The 23,646-nt window shown below is 54.0% G+C and overlaps 1 protein-coding gene across 6 annotated transcripts in view; it reads right to left on the reverse strand.

Moving 5' to 3' along the window:
• Window positions 1-240: 240 nt before the first annotated feature.
• Window positions 241-23,646, reverse strand: part of ASTN1 (astrotactin 1) — a 292,150-nt gene continuing 268,744 nt past the window's right edge. For 5 of the 6 annotated variants that reach the window (XM_066261216.1, XM_066261215.1, XM_066261213.1 and 2 more), the window contains exons 18-23: window positions 22,633-22,766; window positions 18,609-18,760; window positions 17,473-17,608; window positions 12,383-12,483; window positions 7,744-7,927; window positions 241-3,788 (exon numbers count right to left, since the gene is read on the reverse strand). In XM_066261216.1, coding sequence (XP_066117313.1) covers window positions 3,551-3,788; window positions 7,744-7,927; window positions 12,383-12,483; window positions 17,473-17,608; window positions 18,609-18,760; window positions 22,633-22,766 — 945 coding nt within the window. In that variant the 3' untranslated portion in view covers window positions 241-3,550. The remainder of the gene's footprint in view (window positions 3,789-7,743; window positions 7,928-12,382; window positions 12,484-17,472; window positions 17,609-18,608; window positions 18,761-22,632; window positions 22,767-23,646) is intronic. The other variant, XR_010729358.1, reaches the window with a different exon arrangement.

A 23,646-nucleotide genomic window follows, 5' to 3' on the forward strand; every position in this document is an offset into this window, starting at 1 on the left:
GGTATAGGGCTGTGTGTTTGATATCTAACATTGAAAACTTGAACAGGTCCCCAGCTGGTCCAACCAGACACGGATTATCGAAAGACACAAGGTAATAACCACACACTGGATACTTACTAACAGTTCTGTTTATTATTCAGTTGATTATTCCATTTTTTAAATAATTGCACAATAATTCTCTTTTAAACAATACTGCTTTACCTGAAGTTGGTCACATCATATTCTTTCTTCCTTCTACAGTGGTGAAGTGGGTTTTTTTTTTTCTGCACTCAGTTTTTTAATAGAACACTTAAATATCAAGAAATGTGGTTAACTAATTATAACAAACAAACCAAACTCCATGGAAATATGATTGCACACTCCTAAGCTCTTACAGTGAGTGGGGTCCTGTCCATCCAAGAAGAGCCCCAGTGGGGGCCCTGAGGCTGGGAGGGAGGGTGTTGGTGGATGGAAGCGGCTCCCGTAAGACCTGTTTGGCAGTTTGGACACAGGAGGTTTGGTCCTGGCACAGACCACCACCCTCTCCGGTCTGGGGGGCTCCTCTAGGCGCACCTTGGGAAGTGTCATCAGGGTGTGAGCAACAGCGTCTTCCTGGGCACAGACCCTTCTGTTCAGTCCTGAGGCGACCCTACCACTCTCTCTCCTGCCCCATTCAGATGGCCCAACTTTCCACTGGAAAGGAGACGAGACCCAGCTATTGGGGTTGTGTACAGTGTGAGTATCATGTGTAGGTGTAATGTGTCTGGTGTGTGTGCATGCATAGGGTATATGTAATGGGTTTCTACGAGTAGGGTATATATGTTTGGGGTGTGTTTATGGGTAGGGTGTGGGTAGCATGTATGTGGGAGTGTGGGTTGTGTATGGGTAGAGTGTGTGTGGTATAGCATGTATGTGGGTAGCGTGTGTATATGGGTAGCATGTGTGGTGGGTATATGGCATGTATGGTGTGAGTGGGTAGGGTGTGTGCTGTAGCATGTATGTGGGTAGCAAGTATAGGGTATGTGGCGTGTGTGGTCTGTGCAGGTAGCATGTGTGGTATGTGGCATGTATGTGGGTAGGATATGTGGCATGTATGTGGCATGTGTGGCTAGGGTGTAACAGATACATTCATGCATATATAGGGTGTGTGTAGCATGGATATGGCATGTGTATGGGTAGGGTATGTGGCATGTGTGTGGGTAGGGTGTGTGTAGCATGCTGTGTATGTGCCATGTGTGGATAGGGTGTGTGGAGCATGGATGTGCACATGTGGCTAGGGTATGTCTGAATGGGGTGTGTGGCTGTACACGTGTCTGGGTGTAGATAGGTGTAAGGTATGAAGGGTAGGTATATGAAAGGGTGACCCTGTGCCACTCAGTGTCCTCACCTGTCACTGCTCACTGGGGAAGGTAGGACCACCTCAGCATCTGCTGTGTGTGAATAAAGGACAGACACAGCGGCAGTGCAGGCAGCCTGACCTCGCCCACCCCCCACTAGTTAGTGTCCTGCTGCCCAGGGCCTCTTCCCCCTGCAATGGTGAGAACGCGTCCCTCCAGGCACCTGCGCAGAGGCCCTGCACTGACCACAGGGGGGACGGCAGCATTCTCTGTGTTCTCTGTGGGGGTCTGCGGAGGGGCGGTCCTGTGTGAGACACACCTGTTGCTGTTCCTATGGAAAGATGTGGGATAGGGGTGAGAGCGACCTGTGATCACAGCGGTAGCCCAGGAGTCACTCCCGGCACCAGTGGGGATGCTTGTGCAGCAGACTGTGGTCCCCAAGGTGCCCTAGCTGCAGAATCAGGGGAGCACGTGGGCTCCTCCTCCTGCACATGGCTGGCACATCGACACCATGGAAGCGTGGGAAGGGGCGCTTCTTGGGCAAGACCACGTGGAGCTTATAGCAGGGACAGCCAGCCACCCGCAATACTAAAAACAAGGCTGAGGGTGGCAGGGCGGGCACCGCCTGGGCTCTGGCAGAGGGCCGAGGTCACACCACCGCTCAGAGTCTGCACGGCGTCTGGGGCAAGGTGCGTGCCCTCTTTGCCTCAGTTTCTTCATCTTGGAAATGGAGCTGCAAACAGTACCGGTGGAGGGGGGGCGTTGTGAGGGTTCAGTGAGATGCAGAGGACCTGCGCAGCGACTGGCACTCAGTGAATGTGGTCTGTCACGATCACTATTTAGGAAAACATCAGCATAGCTCAGTGCTACAGATCTGACTCTGTCTTTCTGCCCTTTCTCTCGTTTCCATACGAGGAGCCTGGTCAAGGGCAGGTGGCTGAGAGTGTGTGCGGGCCTCTGAGGGGCGTGGGGACAGCCAAGGCCATCTCTGGTCCACTGGCAGAGCGTGTTCTGGAAGACTGGGTTTCCTGTTACGTGGGTGCCCGCCGATGCCCGTGCCAGCACCACAGCCGGCCCTTACCCGCGGCCCACTGAGCTCGACAGTACGGAATCTGCAACTGGATGGGGTGAAGATGTTGGACTCCTTCCCGTGCTCATCCAGACAAAGTATTTGCAAAACTAGCAACATAATGAAGCACATTTAGCGGTGGTGAATGGGGGACGGGCAGAAGTATTTTGTGATCAGCAAATACTTCGGTTCAGTGAAACACCGCCATGGTGCTCACCCTGCCTGGACCAGCGGACGCCGGCCTTGTCTGTCCAGGACGAGTGGCACGGACGCCACCAAGGACCAGCGGCAGGATGCAGACTGCTGGTCCGGGGATGCTCATCCTGGAAGCACAGGAGTTTGTAAAACGAAATTCCACGTCTCCTCCAGAATGTGGGCTGCTGACTTGTCTCCCAGGTTGGCTGCTCTAAAGGTGCAGTGGACAGCACTCTGCTGCCTCTTATAGATGGTGGGTGTTGTTAGGAGAGGACAGAACCCTGGCACAGGGACGTTCAGTTCCGGTCCTGAGGAAGGAACTAAAACTTCAGGCCGCCACGGGGGCTCTGGACGCAGGCTAGCTCTACCTGTCAGGTGTGCAGTTAGCAACAGGGTGGCCCGGGGGAAAGATCATGAGACTTACTCAGGAGCCACCTTCCCGATCTTCTGGTCTTTGTGACCCGGGCCTGGCTCCCAGGGTCAGCTGCGTCCTGAGGGATTCGTGAGGCTGGGGCCTGAGGCCAGGCTAACAGCTGTCTGTCTCGTCTGTGTCACTGGCTGTAAAGGGATTGGGGAGCACGGGGTGCCTCCACCTGATGGACCTTTCGAAGGAAGCATGACGGAACTCTGGGGCATTTTGATGAACCTCTTGGGGAAAAAAAAATCAACAAATCAATGGCAAAATAAGCCCTGGGGATTAAAACCAATGGCAAAATACACCCGGCGTAATCCCCTAAAGAAACATCGCTGCACGGAGCCCCTGGCTGGCAGGTAGCCTGGTCATGCAGACAGAGAACATCACACCAAAGAAATTCTGCCGGGAGCGGTTTCTCCCTGGTTTAGATGTCACCTGTGGTGGAGGTTTTAATGTTCCATTAAAAAATATTAAAAATCCACAAACCAACCCAGATGTCCCGTGTCCTCCTCTCTCCGGCTTCCTTTGGGGCAGCCGCTCCCTGGCACCGTGGCCCTAGATGTCTTTACTGTCCCCGTAATCATTGTAGGGGACGCTGAGGGTCTGCTCCTCGCACGTCTTCCTGAGGTCCTGGCTGAGCTCCGACCAGTCGAGCCCGTAGGGCTTGATCTCGCTGTAGCGGCAGCCCAGGTACTTGAGGGGGCTGCGCCGCAGGCTGAGCTTGGGCTCCTGCAGGAGGCCGTGGCACCAGCTGCTGAGGTCCCCGAGCTGGGAGAGGATGAGGCTGGCTTTCCTACGGACCAAGCAGGGGGGTTAGGAAGGGGAGAGACGGGGAAGGTGAACAGCCCGAGACCGTAAACTTTCAAGGGTCAGAGCCTGGTCTGCTTTGCTCACTATTCCATCATTGGTGCGTAGGACCGGGGCCCTCCCTAAATATTTGTCAAAGGAATAAGTGAACAAATGAAAGAAATAATAGGGTGGATATGCAAAGTGGGACAGAATGCAGTAAGGAAAAATGAAAATCACTAATATTTCAGTGGGAAGGTCTGCCCTTTCAAAATCACAGAGCAGGCCGTTTTGAAAGACAAATCCATTTTCTTTAAAGCCAGTAATTTGTCATCATTAAATGACAAATCAGGGGTTTGAAACACTGAAAAGGAAATAGGTCCCCTGTCAATGCTATTTCTGCCTTAAGCGGCCGAGGCATTGAATGTTGGGCTACACTAATGACGCCCGTGTGGAGGTAACTGAACGTGATCCGGAGGATGTCAGTGATGCCCTCGGTGCACACCGACACAGGGAGTCCTCCGGGGGGAGTGGCACACGTCACCTAATTAGCCTCCGCCTGAGCTCACACTCCTTTCCGCCATCTCCCTCCGGAAGCAGGGAGGTCACTGCCATGGAGCTGCAGTCAGAGGGAAAAGGAGGTGGTGACAACCACCTGAGCTGCTGCTGCAGACCCTGGGAGAGGACGGGGCAGGGGAGGTTGCGGCCGCCCCAAGTTTACACACACGGGAAAGGAGTGATGTCCCTGGGCCGGAATAATAGAGTGTGATCGCCTGCCTGTGCCAGCAGCTTGGGGAAATGGGTGGGCCCTCTCTCTCACTGGTGTGGGCTTCTTCCGGGCATCCTGGTGTCTGGCGTTGGAGACAGGAACTACCTAACAGCCATCTATCTCTCACACCGTGGCGGCTCTGACGCTGAGCACTTAGGCGTGTGAAGGAGCAGGGTCGTCCCTCACTCAGCTGCGTTCTTCTTCTTCAAACACCTACGTGACCAGGGACTGTGAAGGAAGTCTCGTATTTGAACAAGCTGGAAAATGCCATTCTGGGGAGCCCAGTGAAACTCTCCCGGACTTGATCAAGTGCTAGGCTAGCTTCTCAGCTGAGAAATTATCCCTGCTCGCTTAATCAACAATTCAAATCAACAATCAAAATGGAAGTCTCCGCACCCCATTTAGAACGAGCTTTCAAAGAACAACAATCACATTCACTCTGTTCTTCCTCTTCTGTCCTGGCCAGGAGCATCAACAAGGGTGAGAGCCCACCTTGGTCCCAGGAGGGCACTCTGAGAGAGGAGTGCAGAGGACAGGAAGAGAGTGAGGTCATGGGTCTAAGACAGTGTGAGGTCACCAGAGGGCCGGTCACAACATTCTCACCCACTTCGGCGGGGGGTCGGAGGAATTACAGAAGCACTCCACCTGCTGCCTCAATCCCATGCTATGCAGATGGTCTCTCCTCCACCTACCTGCCTCTGCAGTTGGGCCAAGCGGGCTTTCCAAAAGTCACCACCAACGGAGACTTGGGTGGCCCAGCCTCTTCAGCTATCCTGCAGCAGCTCCTGGGCTGTTGACAGATTGGAGGGGGGGGAGTGGCGGGAGGGGGAGGAGCAGCATCTCTCTCATCTTTGAGAGACAGACAAACACACCCTGGTCATCCTTTCCCACAAATGGACGCACTTACCCCAGGAGTCTCTGCGGCTACTTTCACTGCCCACTTCTAAAAAAAATAACCATGAACATGGATCTGCCCTCGACTGTCTCAGGAACATTTTGCTTTTTGAACAGCAAGGCTACCAATGTTGTTCTCAAAGTACTCCAACCCCTCAGCTCCACCCGGGAGCCTCCATGAACGTTGATGGAATTGGATTGAGCCACACCGAGGGCATCCTTCCTGCCGGCTCACAGAAAGCCAGCACCCCAAGGACCCCCCCTTTTAATCATTCCCACAAATAACTCCACTGTGGCTGAGGGAGCTCAAGGCAGGAGGACTTTTCCTTCCTCTGGCTCTCCCTCAGATCCGCGACACTACGAGGAAAACTTGATTTTGCGCAAGCTAATGAAACTACACATTTCACTCTTAATTTTGCTGAGCCTTGGAAAACCACTAAAAGGGTCCCCTGGGCGGGGACCTCCAGTTTTTGGAGAAAAGTATGTGTCAGTAGCGGTCTTACTGTGCAGTGAGATCCATATTTCCTCCCCTGCTCACCTTTATCGTTAACCAACTTTCCCTCTGACTCTTGTTACAAGGGAGAAGCCGGCCCTCCGAAGGCCTTTGGAAATCAAGATGATCTAGGAAATGTTCCTGCTATTCAAATTGTGACATTTATGCGCCCTAACAAAGAACTCTGTATAGACCCCCAATAAATGTCAGAGGCAGAGGGGAAGGGAGGAGGAAGGTGGGGGAGTGGAGGGAGGAGGGAGGGGGGCAGTGTGAGTACTAATAAGCAGGGCTGTGAGAAGGTATGGAGCATAAAGGACATTTCTTAATATGTATTAACTTTCTCACTCAGGGGTGGCTTTTTACCAAAGCTGAGAGAAAGTAAACAAAGCCCCTTACCTGTATTCCTCTAGGTTGTGGTCCACAGCAATGCGTCTGCTCCTGAAGGACCACCACCCTTTATAAGCCACAGGAGATAACTTATGGAAGGCATAAAGGTCTTCCTGACCTTACACATGAAACCATTTTTCAGAAGATAATCCTAAATGTCCTCCTTTCTTCAAAAGTAAGAAAATGGGGGGAAGTCTTGAACAGTGGTCTTCCAGGAAAGTTTATAATTTCCGGTGACAAGAGGGGGAGCGCTGAGGTGGGTCCCCCTCCCATCTGGGATGACTTCTAGGCGGTCTGTTCCTTAAATAAGCCCTGTTGTCCGGAGTGTAAGAATTCTGTAAGCGCTAGGACACAACAGTGCTGATTTTCTGCATTTTCTTTGTCCCCTATTCTGAAAATCCCTGCCCTATTTATTTTTTTCATGAACTCCTAAATAATGCTGGGACATACAGGTAGCAACATTTCTGTGTGAAAAGCCTGTTCACTGTGTTTATCTGAAAATTCTGGGATTTCCAGAGAAATCTGTTTTCCTCAAAGTAGCAATAGAGGGTCATAAAGAATGGAACCAAAGAAAGGCAGTGTCTCCGCACAGTCTTCCCCGTGCCCATAGCACAGGGCCCCGGCTGGATAGTGCGCTCAGAAAGCAGCACATACTGAGTCTTAGGAAGCTGCAGCCTCAGGGCCAGAGGAAACCGGCAAACACTATAATATCCTAACTTTGTCCCAGAATAGATGTCAAGGTGGGTCATTGGCTACCCTTATTTTGTCTTTCAAGAAAATGTGGAATTTAGCTCAAACTGTGTCTGTAAAATGCATATCACATATATAAAGTACATAGGCAAGGAATATTTATGGACAACCTCTTCAATAACATTCCTAATTTCCTTTCACAAAACCAACCTTTCAGCTCCAGCAGTGTTAGTGTTTGGAGGGCTGTGTCACAATGATAGAGGTGGGTGGCAGGAGGTGGTTAACCAGATCAAGGGCAAAGTGTTTCCAGAGCTCAGGAACTGCATTCATGACTTGACTACTTAGTTACAGCTTATCCAGAACCGATCTGCACAAAGCAGCTGTCTAAAACCCTAGCACTTACCTCTTCAAGCACCTAAGCTCACCCAGCAGAGCTATGCAGATGCACAAATGCGTTACTATAGTGGAGGAGCTACACAATTTCCAAGAGCTGAGGTCTCTAAAAGAGACAGTGAAGCCTGACCTGTGGTGGCGCAGTGGATAAAGCATCGACCTGGAATGCTGAGGTTGCTGGTTGAAAACTCTGAGCTTGCCTGGTCAAGGCACATATGAGAAGCAACTGCAAGTCGATACTTCCTGCTCCTCCCCCTTTTCTCTCTCTCTCTCCTCTAAAAAAATAATAATAATACTAAATGTTTTTAAAAAGATGCAGCGAAACGCATTGATTACCTGGGGCCCAGTTCATCCTCACAGCGCCAGGTGAACTCTCCGAAGCTCTCGTAGTGCTGGTTGTAGTGATACAGGACGCGGTGCAGGGTTGGGGAGCCCAGGTCTAGGAGGGTGTTGTAGGCCGTCTGCTGCTCCTTGCCACTGGTGTAGCCATTGAAGAGGTTGTAGATCTTGTCTGCTATTTCTGAGGACAAATGAGATTTTATATAGATACACATATAAACGATTACATACACAGGCACATGTATGCATGTGTGTGTGTGTGTGTATGCATTATACACACATACACGTATGTGTGTGTGATGTTTCTTAAAGAATACGGAGCCCAGCACCTCGGTTGAGTAATTCACTTTACCTTTGCCCCACTGGGTTTCTATAGAATGAAAGCGTTTGACCAGATACCTCCTAGGACTAGGTCAATTTCAGTTATAACATTCTTTGTCTTGAACTGCATTTCCTAGAAGCCAGAAACCCGAGGCAAAAGTGCACAGATGAATGTGTGTACAGGCAATTTGATCCCAGGTGAGCCGGAGAGAGGGTGGGGGCAGAGGCAGAGGGAGGAGGCAGAGGCAGAGGGAGGAGGCAGAGGCAGAGGGAGGAGGCAGGAGCCACTGGAGCCCCACACCCGCCAGTCATCTGTGGGGAGGACGGAAGAAGACTCTCTCCTGCCCCGCCCTGTAATTGGTCTGTGGGGCTTCTCCCATTCGCCCCCAGAGGGCGTTAACTCCTCTGAACTTCTAGGTTGCACATGCTTGGGTACCAAGTGGGTCCTATAAAAGCCACAGGGAAGCCCTGGGGAGCAGGGGCAGGCCTCTGGCTCAGGGATGGAGTGGGCACCACGTGTCACACGAGGAACCCTGAGTGGCCGCAGGACTGCAGAGCCTTTTCTAGGGCCGCCCAGATAGGAAGAGAAGCTTGCAGGTAGATCTGTGGTGACACACAATTAAATCCAGTCCCCATCCTGCCTTCCAAATGAGTCATCTTCTGCTCTAACTGATACCTTTTATACTTCTGCCTCTAAGACGTGCATGGCTAACCGAACCTGCTGACCCTGGCCGTGCGACTGGGCAGCCTGGGCGTTCTGTCCTATGGAGCTCAGAACACTCCATCAGGAAATGTTTTCTCGTCAAACCTGTCAGAAAGGACATGTGTTCACAGTTCCTTCCTCAACAGCTGGGAACTCGGATCAGCCAGGGAACGCTGCCTCAGGTTAAATCTGGAGGAGAAGGAACTTAACCTAGAGGTGTCTGAGCCAGACTTGGCCCCCTGGACCCCGTGCTAGCTGAAAGGCATCACAACCCAATTTCTTGTCACGACCCCAAGTGCATTCCGGGCTGCTGGGCACGGTGGCCGTCGCCGTCGGAGCGTCCTGGGTTGGAGTGAGTAGATCTGACCCCTACTCAGTGGAGGCACTGCAGTCATTTCCTTCCTCTTCCCTCCCGCTGCCTCTGAGGACAAGAACCTGGTCTCCCCTCCCTCAGTGCTTGGAGTGGCTAGCCCACGGCCAGACGGGGTGGTAGGTCAAGGGAACGGTAACTAACTGAATGGAATGCATGACCTGAGAGTGAGCAGAACCTACTGTGGGCGAGGGCTCCTCAGTGATGCCCGTCTGTACCACGCCACACCAATCCCTTAGCAACCAAACTCCTGTAACCAGCCACTTCAGCTGCATTAAAAATAATTTCAGTTCAGAAACCCATTCAAATTTTTGGGAGGTTAAAATTCTCAGGTTGTTAAAAAAAAGGGGGGGATCAAGAAGTTCAAAGGGCAGTGTCATTGAAAATCATGACCAGCCCTGGCCGGTTGGCTCAGCAGTAGAGCGTCGGCCTAGCGTGCGGAGGACCCGGGTTCGATTCCCGGCCAGGGCACATAGGAGAAGCGCCCATTTGCTTCTCCACCCCTCCGCCGCGCCTTCCTCTCTGTCTCTCTCTTCCCCTCCCGCAGCCAAGGCTCCATTGGAGCAAAAATGGCCCGGGCGCTGGGGTTGGCTCTGTGGCCTCTGCCTCAGACGCTAGAGTGGCTCTGGTCGCAACATGTCGACGCCCAGGATGGGCAGAGCATCGCCCCCTGGTGGGCAGAGCATCGCCCCCTAGTGGGCGTGCCAGGTGGATCCCGGTCGGGCGCATGCGGGAGTCTGTCTGACTGTCTCTCCCTGTTTCCAGCTTCAGAAAAATGCAAAAAAAAAAAAAAAAAAAAAGAAAATCATGACCAGAGGGGAGTCAAGAGGGACAAATATATGGTGACAGAAAATTATGTGACTTCGGGTGATGGGCACACAACATGATCAACAGTTCAAATGCTATAGGAATGTTAACCTGAAATCTTAGGTATTCTTATTGATTATTGTCTACCCCGTTAAATTTAAATTTCCTAAATAAAATAAAATGAAATGAAAGAAGAAAAGAACGATGTATGGTCACACAAGTTAAAAGGCGCGTTAGTGTCCATGAACTTGATGTGTGTGGATTTCAACACCCACACCACCACTGCAAGATGGATGTGAATGTCCCTGGGTCTACAACTGAGGACATTCAGAGAGGCAAGGACGCCTGCCCAAGGTCACGTAGCTAGTGTGGGCTGGAGTTAAGACTTAAGCGTGTGTCTGTCTTCCTTTGCTCTTGGACAAACGCTAAGGGGGTGGTAGTGTTCAGGCAACTGAGAGACAGGAGGCAGAGTCTTGGGGGATGCCATTCTGGGGTGACTTTCTATACAGGTGCTACCCCTGTATTAACTTCCTTCTGCACCTGACCTAGTCCACATGCCCATTGCTGGTGCTCCCAACTAGTTCGCTCTGTCTTTTGCCTTTTCCCTGCCTTCTCATTGGCTGCTGGGGCCTTCTGGGGAAACATGACGGGCACTTCACCTAGGTCGGCCCGCTTGTGTCCCCTCAGCATCCTGTACATATCTCTATCTGGCACTTTCCACAATAAATGAGAAGACGGGTGTGGCCTTTCTCTCTCTCCACATCTAATCCACTGGCGAAACCTCTGGGTCCTACCATGGAAATGATTTAGAATTGGACCACTTCTCATCACCTCCATCCTGATCACCGTTGTGAAAACATCAGCTGCCTTCTGAGTAGTCTTCCGACTCTTCTCCCCAGTTCCAACTTAGACCCTCTGGTCAAGTCCCTTTTCAACCCAGCAGGCAGGATGACCCTTAAAGCATTAAGTCCAACCATGTCACTCTTTTGCTCAAAGCCCTGCAGGTTTCCCGTCAGTCCTGTGTCCCTGGTGGCATGGAACTCGCTGTCCACTGAGGTAGACAGACACTGAACACACAGTTATAATGACAGATGGGGATGAGTGTCCTGAAGGAAAGGGACACAGTACTACAAGGACATCTAGCAATGGCCCTTGACCCCTTCTGTGCTGCGGGAGGGACACGTGACCAGGTGCAGGCTGACAGGTGCGGGGTGGAGAGCGTCTGAGGAAATGGGACCGACCCAGGCAAAGGCTCATGGCGGAAGTGGGGGTGGTCGGAGGGAACGTGTCGGAGGGACTGAGAAAGGCAGCGAGGGTGCCACGTGGACATCAGCGGGAGAGTGGGCAGGAAGGGGCTGGCGGAGCGGGCGCGGGCCACTCCGTGTAGGGCCCCATAGGCTGGTGAAATACCTTTGTCACAACAGGGATGAAAGAGATTAAAGAAGGAGCCCAATGAGGAGCCGATAACAGTTAAACGAGGCAATAAACATGAAAATCCTTTCTGAAGGTGTGACGTGCTGTAGTGTCAGTGATTTGAGAGTCAGTCCAGGTCATGCTCCACCCCCTGTCATTCTGCGTCATCAAGGTGTGGCCCCTTGAACGCTGTGGGATGGTGTCTCTGGTGGTCACCTGGATACAGTGGGAGTCCAGAGCCATGTATAAGATGACTGAAGGGGGACCAGAAGATCAGTCTGGCCACACGACTCCTCCAGCTGAGACCCGCACAACCTACCCTCCCGGCCTCGGTCAGCACCTCCGCTAACGTGCAAACACTCTCGGTTCAGTTCTCCCGAAGGCAGAGGGGCCGATCAAGTTCCTTTCGTGCCCAGGAGAGCTAAATTCTGGTTGTGCAGGGATGTAGTCACTCCAGAATGGGACAATACCCAGATCAGCCAGGGGACATCTGGCTGGGGGGGGGGGGACCCTGGGAAGTGTGCTGCTTGTGCAATGGGTGTGGACCAAGACACGCTGTTCCCAACTGACAACTCTTTACCAAAGAACAGCTCCATCATAACTCCGAAACACAGGAGAACGATTTGGGAGAGAATGGTATAGCAATTAATTCCAGAATGGCAGCTACTCTATGCTTCAATCTAAACTCTTCTGGTGTATCAAAATTATGAAGAGAGCAAGGGACCCGACCAGCATCCAGAGGGCAGAGGCCACAGGGACCTCAACCCGTCAGAGCACCTGCAATCAGCCCGCGGGCCTGGAGCCTTCGCCAGCGCCTCCTGCTGGCTCCCTTTACTATTGCGGGACGAGGGGCTAGAACAAGGACTTCTGCCTGGCGGAGGCTGAGTATTCCTGGGGGGGTGATGCCCCTCTACTGGGCCCTGAACTCTCCTTTTCCGACCCCCTTGTGCCCTCTATCCCGGTGGCGAAGGGAGGTCCCGGGGGCCGTCCCTCTGCAGACCTGCTGGCCTCATGTAGCTCACCTTGGGCTTTGACATCATCCACCACGGGGCAGGGGGTCTTCACGGTCACGTCGCTCGGCCTGGAGCGCCGTCCCGTGTTGTCCACTCCCCATAGGGTGAACCTGGCAGGGAGAGGAAGGCGTCGTCATCAGAGAGATCCGGAGGCCCCGGGGATGGGGCAGCTTTGCCTGGATGGGGTGTGGGGTTCCCCTGACTGTGTGCTCCTGTCAGCACCCTGGTCTAGAGCCTCTCACTGCTTCTTGGGGGGTCCTGAGAACTTGATCGCAGTGATAATTCTCACGCCCCAGACCTTCTAAGTCGGATACGCTGGAGCGGGGACCAGATGATCCTGATGCCAGTTACATCTTGACAACCACTGATCCTACGGAAGGAGTATGTATCTATGGAAACGGAGGGTCAGAGCTTCAGTCTGAAGCCTCTGCTCCCCGCCATGTGGAGTTAATTCAGTTCCTTTGAGCTTCATTTTCCCTTATCTGTGAAATGGAGACAACACAGCACATGGGCCTGGTGCAGGACCTGGAGCCCAGGGACACTGTGTAACTCACTGATTTTGTTTTGTCCTGTCTCGTGCTTGGCTGGCACTTTGACACAAAGGACTAAGGACAGTTATCCTCTTGAAAGTCAGTAATTGGCCCTGGCCAGTTGGCTCAGTGGTAGGGTGTCAGCACAGTATGTGAATATTCCGGGTTTGATTCCCAGTCAGGGCACCCAGGAGAAGTGACCATCTGCTTCTCCACCCCTTCTCTCTCTTTCTCTTACTCTCTCTTCTCCTTCTATAGCCATAGTTCAATTGATCTGAGCGAGTTGGCCCCAGCCGCTGAAGATGGCTCTATGGCCTCCACCTCAGGCACTAAAAAAATGGCTCTGTTGCTCAAAGAACAACAGTCCAGATGGGTAGAACATCGCCCCCTAGTGGGCATGCTGGGTGGATCACGATTGGGGCGCAAGCGGGAGTCTGTCTCTGGGCCTCCCTTCCTCTCACTAAAATAATTAAAAAAGTTGGGAATGAAACAACCAGAGTTGAGGGGCCCCATGGCCTGTGGCTGGGGTTCTTCCTACACACTGCTCTTTAGGACCCGCTGAGATGCTGCCCGGCGGCCCAGGAGTCCCGAGTGGAAACGTGCTACAGAAGATGTGGTTCTGAGAGCTCCCCCTCCCCCAGGAGGAGGATGAAGATCTGGCCTTTAAAGGCTGAACAGATAATTCCCCTCGGGTGACAGAGCTGAGGTCCTGCCACTCAGAGAGGAAGTCGAACGTGACCGTGACAATAACCTCCACTGTCGGTATCCCGAACCTCTCACACTAACCCAGTGAGTCTAAAGGAAATCTTAACGCTGCCTTTCTTGTCACTTTCTTTCCTTGTGTGTCCTCACGGAGGCTGCCGTGAGGGGCGACTCTGAACTTTCTGTCCTCTTGGCAGAGGCGCAGGGAGGAAGAGAGAGGCTCCGGGAGGGAGTGGCCGGTACACGCCTGCTGGGCTGAGACAGCTGAGCCCGCAGGGCAGGAGGGTGCGGAACGATGCTCTCAGCGAGAGAAGACAGCCGTTCCCCCCACAGCGAAGCCCGTGGAAAGCCCGGGGGAAGCCAGGGTCTGAGCATGTCCTTCCTCCCGAGTCCCCATGCTGGAGCCACGGGCATGCACACAGGCAGCCTCCATCTTACCCGGAACCCGGGTCCAGTGGGACTTTAAAAATAACTTTTTTTTTTATCAATTTTCTTTATTTATTTATTCATTTTAGAGAGAAGAGGGAGAGAGAGAGAGAGAGAGAGAGAAGGGGGAGGAGCTGGAAGCATCAACTCCCATATGTGCCTTGACCAGGCAAGCCCAGGGTTTCGAATCGGCGACCTCAGCACTTTCAGGTCGACGCTTTATCCCACTGCGCCACCACAGGTCAGACTCCAGTGGGACTTTAAATGCGCTGACCTGTCTGGTGCGGGGCACCGTGACCCAGGCCACAGCTGTGGACTCCGTCGGGCCTGAGACCTGGACCAGGGACTCGGCCTCCCCGTCTCGTCCGAACAGGTGGCTCGGTCCGCTCCCCAAACCTTGCCTCGTGCTGGCCGGTGCTGCGGTCAGCCCACCCCCGGCCCGGCCTGCTCTCCAGGCCGCCTGGCTTTGTGTCCATCCTGCATTAAGCTCCAGCTAGGCTGGAGGACTACTGAGGCAGGATACACATGCCTGAGCTTCAGCTCATCCCCGAGTTATCCCCGTGGGCCAATTCGTGTAAGACGTGGGGTCCCAGCACCTTCTATCTGTGACAGCAAACGAGGTATTAGGAAGGGAAACGCTTTCCACAGCAGTTCCCTCTTTAAACATCACTGAGGAATTACTGACAAATACACGTGTCCCACAGCCTTCTAAGTAGAGGGGACGCTTGACGTAGAGCCATTCCTCAGTGGTCCCGGTGTCCTCTATCCTCCAGTGACAGTGAGGGAGCCCCAGCTTACTTTCACTCTTCAAGCCCGGGAGCACTTTGCACATTGCTGTGGGGAAATGCCACGTACAGTCATTTCAGGAAGGTGTCATCATGTCCACCGGTGAACGCTCGGAGGACAGTAGGAGGGTCACCTAGAACTACAGGGCAGAAGTGAGAAGCCCTGGTCCCCATCTGGGGGTGCTAACGCGTAAGAACACTTGCTGCCGGGTCCAAAGCTGCCGTCTGCTGCCTGCACACTCTCCCCTTCCCGGTGTGGCGTTTCTGCTGGTCACTCCGAATCTGCTCACTTCTTCTGAACTCCCTGTCCGCTATCACATGCCCCCAAGAGGCGGTGGCTCTCCCCTGAGCACACGCCATGATGAAGGGACAGGGGCTGAAGGCCGGGGAGCCACCTTCCCACTCTGGCCTCGGTTTCCTTGTCACTAAAATGACGATGTTGGACCAGATACCCTTTGGGTACTTTCCAACTGTGGATTCTCAGTGGGTCTCCTGCTGCGATGCTTCCCAGAATAAGGATTTCTGAGTGCCTTAAATGCAGCACGTAGGATGCCCAGGTCAGCCAGCCATGCTGACATGCAGTTCTGCCCGTGGACCCAGCTGAGGGGCCAGCTCCAAGCTTCCACGGGAGGGGCGGAGGTCGTGCTACTAGATTCTCCAGGGGCTGGAGCGGCCGGGGTGTGAGATGCAGCGCGTGCAGCAATGCCAGCCCCAATTCCACTCCTCACCGCCGCGCACACCCTGGACAACCCGCTGTGTGACCCTGGGGGAGTCACCCAGTGTTGCTGAGCATCAGTGCCCTCGGCTATGAAATGGGAATAGTCACCTTCATCTCACGTGGTAAGCACTCCCTAAATGAAGGCTGCCTCCCTCCATTTCACTACAGAAACTTGACATGCTTTCCTTACAATCACTGAGTGGTTAGAAAGGAACCAGGCTTGGGGTCCACATGTTCTCCGCTCTCAGTGCGGGGCTCCTGTCCTGCACCAAGGGCTGGAGCTCAGCTCACTTCCATCCTTGTACCAGGAAGGGCTCCTAGGCTTCCCTCCGGGCTCTCATCCTGCGACCTGCAGCGCCACCTAGTGGAGGCCGGCTGCTTTTCCCTCAGCCCCACGCACGGGTGTTGAACTCCCTCAATAATCACGGTTCACAGCAGGTTTGCGTTTCACTAGCCAGGAGAGGCCAACGCTGGAAGTTCACTGAGGATGTCAGAGTGGCAGCAGGTATCAGCCTCAGTTCTTGGATCAGGAAAGTAGCCACATCAGGCCACCATGAGGAGAGTCCCCTGGTGGGTAAGGGCTGGCACTCATCGGAATGTGGAAATTCCTGAGTAACAGGAAGTAGGGAGCCCTTATTCTAAATGATAATTCCAGTTTCACTGAGTTTCAGAAATATTTCAGCAGGTACCTTTGTTCCTTCTGCCTGTTCCTCCTCATAAGGGGCCACACGTGCCCAAGTAGGCTGACTTCCCTTCGTCCTAGGGTTAGCCTGTTTCTCTGCATTTTCCAACTCCTCCAGAAGGACGCCTATCTTCACCGTCACCCACCTGGCCCTCCAGGCGACTGCTTTTTCTGATACTGGAAATATTCGGCCCGGGCATCAAAGCGCGCCGCGTAATCAACGCGCTCACATTTCTCGTGCTTCGCATCTTTGAACTCTCTGACAGTGGAAGTGGAAATGATTCGTCTTGGAAACCTCGCCTCTGTTCTGGTGACCTCATCTGTAAACTGTTAAAATGTTTTTCATCCTGACGGAGTCCAAGGGTCGCAGCACGACATCGTGACGGTTTCTGTCTCAACCTCCAAGTAACCCGACCGTGACTTACGATCCATCGCCCTCTCTCCTCTTTTGGAGCCTTTCAAGTCCGCATCGCAAATACCCTACCCGCTTGCTCCCAGCGCCCCGGGGTGGCGGTGGGGAGGACACCCAGAGCCAACGGCCGTTCCAGGGCCATGCTATGGAGCTCACTGTATTTCCTTTGAAGAAAAATGCCGAAGGTCCCTCTAACCTCTGTCTGTGGCCTAGGTCAAGGCCAATGGAGCTAGCTTGTTAAAGCAGAGTTCTTGGAATTCTGCTCCTTTCCTCCAAATCATCATCATCATCATCATCATCATCATCTCTGATGTATAGCACTCACTCTCTTCCCAGGCTCCCTCTCTCCTGTCCCTTCTACGCACCATCTGCGCCTGCCCCGCAGACTGCCTTGCTGCCCACCTGTGTGACCCAGGTCACCAGCCTGTCCCAGCACGGCGCCACCTGCCGAGGTTCCACGCCGTCCAGTTCAGACGACAGCTATCACAGAAAACCACTGTCTTCTCTCTGCCGTGCGTTCCTTGCGCTACGACCCAGCATTTCTTTCACTCTGCCTGACGTTGAAGTCAGCTCTGTAGAGTGAGTTGTTCCTCCCCCCCTCATGTGGCAGACTCTGCAGGATGGACTACGCTCTCTCTCTCTCTCTCTCTCTCTCTCTCTCTCTCTCTCTCACACACACACACACACACACACACACACACACACACCCCGCAGTGCCTAGAAGGTTCTGTGTAATGCTGATCGGGACAAGACTTGAGAGACTCCACATGTCTAATCCTAGGACACCCCGCTGCAGCACCAGGGTGTTCGAGGGAAGGGACCGTGGGCCATACGCGTCACTCACATGTAGAGGGTGTCGGGCTCCAGGCAGCGGACGATGAGAGAGATGGTGGTGAGCTGCTTGTCCGGCACCCGGGAGGGCATGGCGCAGGGAGACTTGGCTCCAGAGATGATGTCGTCCACAAAGCTCAGCACCGTTTCTGCCCGGAGAGAGGGGCAGCAAAGGCGTGAGACACCCAGATGGCCGAGCCAGGGCACGCACGGGATCAACTCAGTGTGCACTGAACACCGAAAACTGCTCGGTCCAGAAGGAAGGAGACTTAGAAGGGATGTTTTTTAGGACCGTGTCACATTTAACTAACTGATTTAGAGCCATCTGACCAGAGTTTGTTCAGAAACAACTAAGGCAAGATGGACATGCCACGTGCGTGAGCTCTTATGAAAGGTCCGTGGAGAGAGCAGCAGCTGGGGCCATGGTCACTGCCAGCCCCTCGTGGGACGTGCACAGCAGGGAGGGGCCTCAGAGGAAGCAGCAAACAGCAATCCAGGCCTGACAGCACTGAATGTGTCCCTAGGTCTCAGTGATGGTGTCACCGGAAGGTATTTACCCTGAGTTAGAGTGTGGACGCCATCACCCTGTTGGTGACCGCGTTCACGTACAGGTTTTAGGAATGACTCTCGTGGCTCTCCCCTGTGTGCAGCAGGGAAATAGTAAGGCATGAAGTGTTTTCATGGGGTGTTTCCACTCCTTAACGACTTGCTTCTTCTAGGTGGTTCCAGCAAAAGCAGAGTTTGCTTTAGGACAAGACATTGGGGCTCAGTGAATCTGTTCACACATGCTTTTGCCCAGAGTGGGGTTATTAGCAAAGAAAGCTTTTTTTCCCCTTGTAATCACGGCAGCGGTTAGCACAGAATTGTTTCTTGATTATGGGCTAGGATAACTAGGGTACTGTATTGTTATTTCTTTGTGAGTGTGCCTGGAGGCAATGAAACGGACACCTCTTTTATAAACAACAAGCAAGACAAAAATCAAAACAAGACTGGTCAGATGCTCACCATGCAAAACCCTTAAATGAACAAGATGTCTGCTGCTTCGCCCCGGGGCACGGGGGACCTGGAGCCAGGCCAGGGGGCAGGGCGCTTCCCCTCTCTCTGTCCTGCCCTGGGTGGAGATGCGCCTGTGAAGTGGGAGCCACTCACCTGTCTCCACTTTGGAGTGGTCCATCCTGTCGGTGACCTTCTCTTGGCGGAGGAGGTAATCTACAATCTGGACCCCAATGGGAGGCTCCGAGTGCTCCCACTCCAGGACGACGAGGGTGCTGCTGGGCTCGTGGACTGTGGACAGTCTCAGCCTGAGGGCACACAGGACGAAAGGTGAAGTGGGGACCCAGCTGAGACCTGCCACGGTGGCCTTCTGACATCACCCCCGGGCCACCTTCCCCACTCTCACCCTCTAAGCTCTTTCCTAACCTTTCCCTTCACCGACCACTACACTGATTTCTCTGAGGACCTGTCTCCTTCATGGGAGAGTGGGGTTTCCTGAATACCCTTGCACTCTGTGTTTCAGCCATCTCGGTGCCTGTTAGAGGTTAGGGACCCGGCATATATTTGTAGTTGAATCGGTAAGTGGGGGAGACAGAGATGATTGAATGCCTGCATCTCAGTTAGCAATTGGGCTTTTGGGGTCGCCCTTTATGGGGCTTGAAAATGTCATTTGTGGCTTTGCTCTTGAAAACTAAGAGAATGTGTCTAATGCCCATGCGCAGGCCCCCCGAAGGTGGTGTCTAGGGGAGAGCCCTGCGTGGCCAAGGCCACATCAGCTCAGTTTCCGCAGCCCTGCCAGGACCCGCCCTGCGGGTGGCACCCTGGCCTCCCTTCTCCCTACAGGAACTAGCAACACAGCCTCTCCCCAGGCTCCCTGCAGGCTGGGCCCTGAAACAGGCTCCATTTGGAGGCAATGGTCACGGGGAGCTCTACTGGGCGAGCGACAGCTGGCCGCATGTCAGGTGTCCCCAGGCCGATGTCTTGTGTCTGTACACTCCTTTGAGGTTCTGTGTTTGTTCTTGGGTTTCTTCTATGAATATGCCGATTCCGGGTTCCATCCCTTTCTCGCTTCTCCCAATTCGCTGTCCTCTCATCCTGGGTCCAGCGTCCATCCTGGCCACTCGCTCTCTGCCCTGCCGCCTCGGACCTCTCTGTGCACTGCTGACACGCCATAACCGTTAACTGACAGGCACTGGTAGGAATCTCCTCCCGGTCCAAGTGGTTTCAGCTCCCTGCCCTGCTCTGACTTCATGCGTGTGTCTCGGGTTTCTCACTTGCTTCCAACTCCCCGCTTCTCCCTAGACCACTGGCTTCTGGGACTTCTTCCCAGTTCCTGCTGCCTTCAGCCTCCCTCTCCCCTCCACGCATCTCTGGTTCCCGTCCTTGGTCCCCATATTGCACGACCACCCGTACCCCGGGCCCTCCAGCCTCCGCGCGGCTCACAGGCGCCTGCCCGGCCTCCGGGATCGCTGGGCCGGGCGCTGTGGCGCAGCACACCAGAGCAGCGCTCACTTTCAAGTCCGCAGAGATGTGTGGAGCCCCCGTTACCGAGAAGAATGTGCCTGGTGAGTGCTGAAGCCGCCGCGAGGGCCGAGCCAGCGCCGGTCCCCATTTTTACGGCGTGGTCCATGGAACAAGCATACGATTATTATACATGTGATTATAACATTGTGTGATAAGAGCTTCAACAAGAAATCCTGGGAGGCTGTGGCAGCAAGAGCAAGGAATGCGACTAGTGGGAAAATAATGTGAAACACATGCTCCTCGGTGGCTTGCTCTGATGAAGTGCATAGTTTGCATATGACATTAAAGATGGAACGGGCCCCAAACGGTGCAGATATTGACAAATTCATTAATTAGAGTCATATGCGCAGCGCTCTTGTGCAGGGAAAGCATCAGGGAGCCGAGGCAAGGAACGGAGCCTTTCTGAGAACTCCGCTTCGCTGGGAACGTGGACCAGGCTGGGAACAGAGGTGCGTGTGACGGACACACAGACACACAGACCTGCGGAGAGCCGACGTGCATCTCGGTGTCCAACCACCGACGGAACCTCAAGAAACTGAGGTCTGCTCCTGCCCTCAGACGTGGTCCGAGTTAGTAGAAAAGCAAAGCCCCTGGGAGGTGTGCCTGTTCGTGACGATTTCAGCCCAGTCTGAGCTCTCTCTCTGACATTTAGTAAATGCAGGTTTACAAATGAAGTCGGCCCTCGGACACTCATGGTGGTAGATCTCGTGTCCCTGATGCTGTCCGGTGGCTTCGGTGCTCTGGGTCAAAGGTAGCCTTCTCAGTCGGCAGCAGCACCATCCTCCTCCAGGGGCTCCCTTTCTGCCGGAACAAAGGGCTCTTCCTAACAATGGGCGGCATTATCTTCTGACTCGAGAGGTCCAAGTCTGGCTACACAGAGCAAGAAGCCAATGGCCAGTGGGTCTGAAACTCCCCACATGGAGAAGGCCTGTGGGCAAAAGAAGACGCTGGCTTGCCGTAACACTCTGCCATTGTGCTGTCTGTCTTGGGTTTCTTCCTGCTCGGCCAGGTCCCGTAATGCCCACCCACGGCCGGGGACAGTACTGCCGGGGACAGTACTGCAGGGGGCGGTGCTCGCCAAGACCAGCCGCTCGCTTGCTGGTTCCCGCTGCCGTCTGGCCGCTGCCTCCTCTGCCCTGTGCTACCGCGGGTCCTGGTCCTCACACTTCAGGCTTCCTTAGCCTGACCAGCCCGTGGGGCCTGCTCCCCTTGTGGGTCCTACCAGCGTTCTTGAGACGCCATCATTCTGCGCTCCACTCCAATGGCAGAGGCCACGGCAGAGACCAAGAGAGGTTCCTGCTGCCCTGGGCCCTGGCCTGTCGGGGTTTACAGGGTGTGCAGCCTCCCCCGAGGGGGAAGAAACTAGACATGTCCATTCTCAGCCATCTTTGCAGCACTTTCTACTCTCTTCGCCACTCAAATGCAGATGCTACTAACTCGGGCACGACCTTTCTCAGAGCTGTGGCCCCACACTCCTCATGTCCTTGCATTCGAGTCACACCCTCTTCTCTTCCCACAGTTTACTTCTTTCCACAGCTCAACCATCTCTCCCTCCGGCCACTGTGTAGAGCTGCCCCACTGTGGGGCCATGCTGTGTGGTAGACCTGCTGTGGGGCCATCACTATGGGGCCATGGCTGTAGGGTGGCTATTGCTGTGGGGCTGCGCCATTCTGGGGTGGCCATCACTGTGGGGCCATGGCTGTGTGGTGGCCCTGCTGCAGGGCCATGGCTGTGGAATAGCCATCACTGTGGGATGAACGGCCATTGCTGTGGGGCCATGGCTGTGGGGCAGCCCCGCTGTGGGGCCATGGCTGTGTGGTGGCCCTGCTGTGAGGCCATGGCTGTGTGGTGGCCCTGCTGTGAGGCCATGGTTGTGGAATAGCCATCACTGTGGGATGAACGGCCATTGCTGTGGGGCCATGGCTGTGGGGTGGCCCCACTGTAACTCCAGCACGAATGGAAGCAGCCTTCTCCTCACACGGCTCCTCTGGGACGCTTTCTCAGCGGTGGCCCATTCACCTTCCAGCCACCTGGTCACAGTCAAGGTCCATTCTCAACTCCTCCTTCCTTCTCTCACCCACGGCCGGCCACCAGGCCCTGCCGGTCCACTCAGGGTCCCCTCTCAGTTGTATCCTCTCCATTCTGGGATGGCTGGTCTCATGTCCTCATAGCGGTGCTCTACTTCCTGCTCTGTGACCTTGGAGTCCACCCGAGTTCATCTCCTTGTCTGTAACAAGGGGGGACACGCGTACCTGTGGGCTCCGTGTGGTGCCCAACACCCAGCAGTGGGCTGTGGCTTCATTAGGGCCTCGTCAGAGACCTGATTTTCCCCCCGGCAACAGCCATCTCTCCCCATTTTCTGGCCACGCTGTCTTGCTTTCTCCACCTTCAAGGACAAACTCAAGTTCCACCACCTTCATGAAGCCGCCATCATTCCCAAAACCCAGACGCGACCATCCCCTTCTCCCGCTTTCTCTCAACGGCTCACAGGGCTGTCCTTGGGCCGCTTCTCCCGCCATCTAGTGAGTGCCCCTGTCCCCTGGGTGCCGTGTCGGGCTGTTCTTTCTGCTCCCCAGTACCAGCCCTCTGTAATAAGTGTCTGCAGAATAAGGCCGAGGCATGCATGCAAGAGCGAGGCAGAGGAAGGGGCTCGTACACGGGCTGTGGGAGAGGCGCACACGTGGGGAGCCCGTCGGCACCGAACGCGGTGGAGTCGCATCGACACCAGTCCTCGATGACATCTCCAGTCCCTGAGCACCACAGAGAGCTCATGGTGGCCTCCTGCAAGAGCTGCGAGAGAGGGCAGAGAAAAGAGTGAGCGTTGGGGGACCAAGGCTGGGCCACCAGCATCAAGGGACGACACAGCAAAGCTCTCTTTGGCCCTAAGTACCATATTTCCCCATGTATAAGACACACCTTTGAAAAATTTGGGGTCTAAACACTGGGTACGTCTTATACCGTGGTTGTGGCATTTCAAACGCCATAGATGGAACTGAGGACGAGGCAATATATGAAGACAGTGATTTGTCATCAGACACAGATGAGGACAAGCTAATGGATGGGAGTTTTGACAGTGATGAGGAATTGTATGAATTTTATGATGAATAAAACTTGAGTTCAATAACTTTATCTAGTACATTTTAAAAAACATTTCAGACCCCAACATTAAGGTGCATCTTCTACACGGGAGCGTCTTCTACATGGGGAAGTGCAGTGATGTCCAGCCAGGAGGCTGGAGCCCCTTCTTCACCGTCTGTGACCTGAAACTCCTACCCCAGGAGACTGTTCTGGGAAGCCTAGGCCAGGGGTTTGTAGCCTTTTTACACATGGGGACTGGTGGAAATAGAATTATTTTGGTAACCTCTTGGGCAAAAATCACCCTGAGCATAAGCAAATTCGACTAAGAGCATCGGGTCTATAATCGTCATACAACGTCAGGGCGGTTAACTCTTTTGTGGACTGGCACAGAACTTCTAGCAGACTGGGCCATGGACTGGCAGTTCAAAAACACTGGCCTACACCTCCTAGGACCTCTCGGGCCCGTCTCGCATTAGCATGACAGTTGTCCCTGTGGTTGAGAACTTGAAAGTGAGTCTTACCCCTCCTGCTGTCTCCCTGCTAGTCTGTTCCATCATTCTGCCATGATGACCTCTTTACCAGGCGATCAGGG

Source organism: Saccopteryx bilineata, chromosome 2, assembly GCF_036850765.1.
Source record: "Saccopteryx bilineata isolate mSacBil1 chromosome 2, mSacBil1_pri_phased_curated, whole genome shotgun sequence".
In the NCBI taxonomy this organism is placed as follows: Eukaryota; Metazoa; Chordata; class Mammalia; order Chiroptera; family Emballonuridae; genus Saccopteryx; species Saccopteryx bilineata.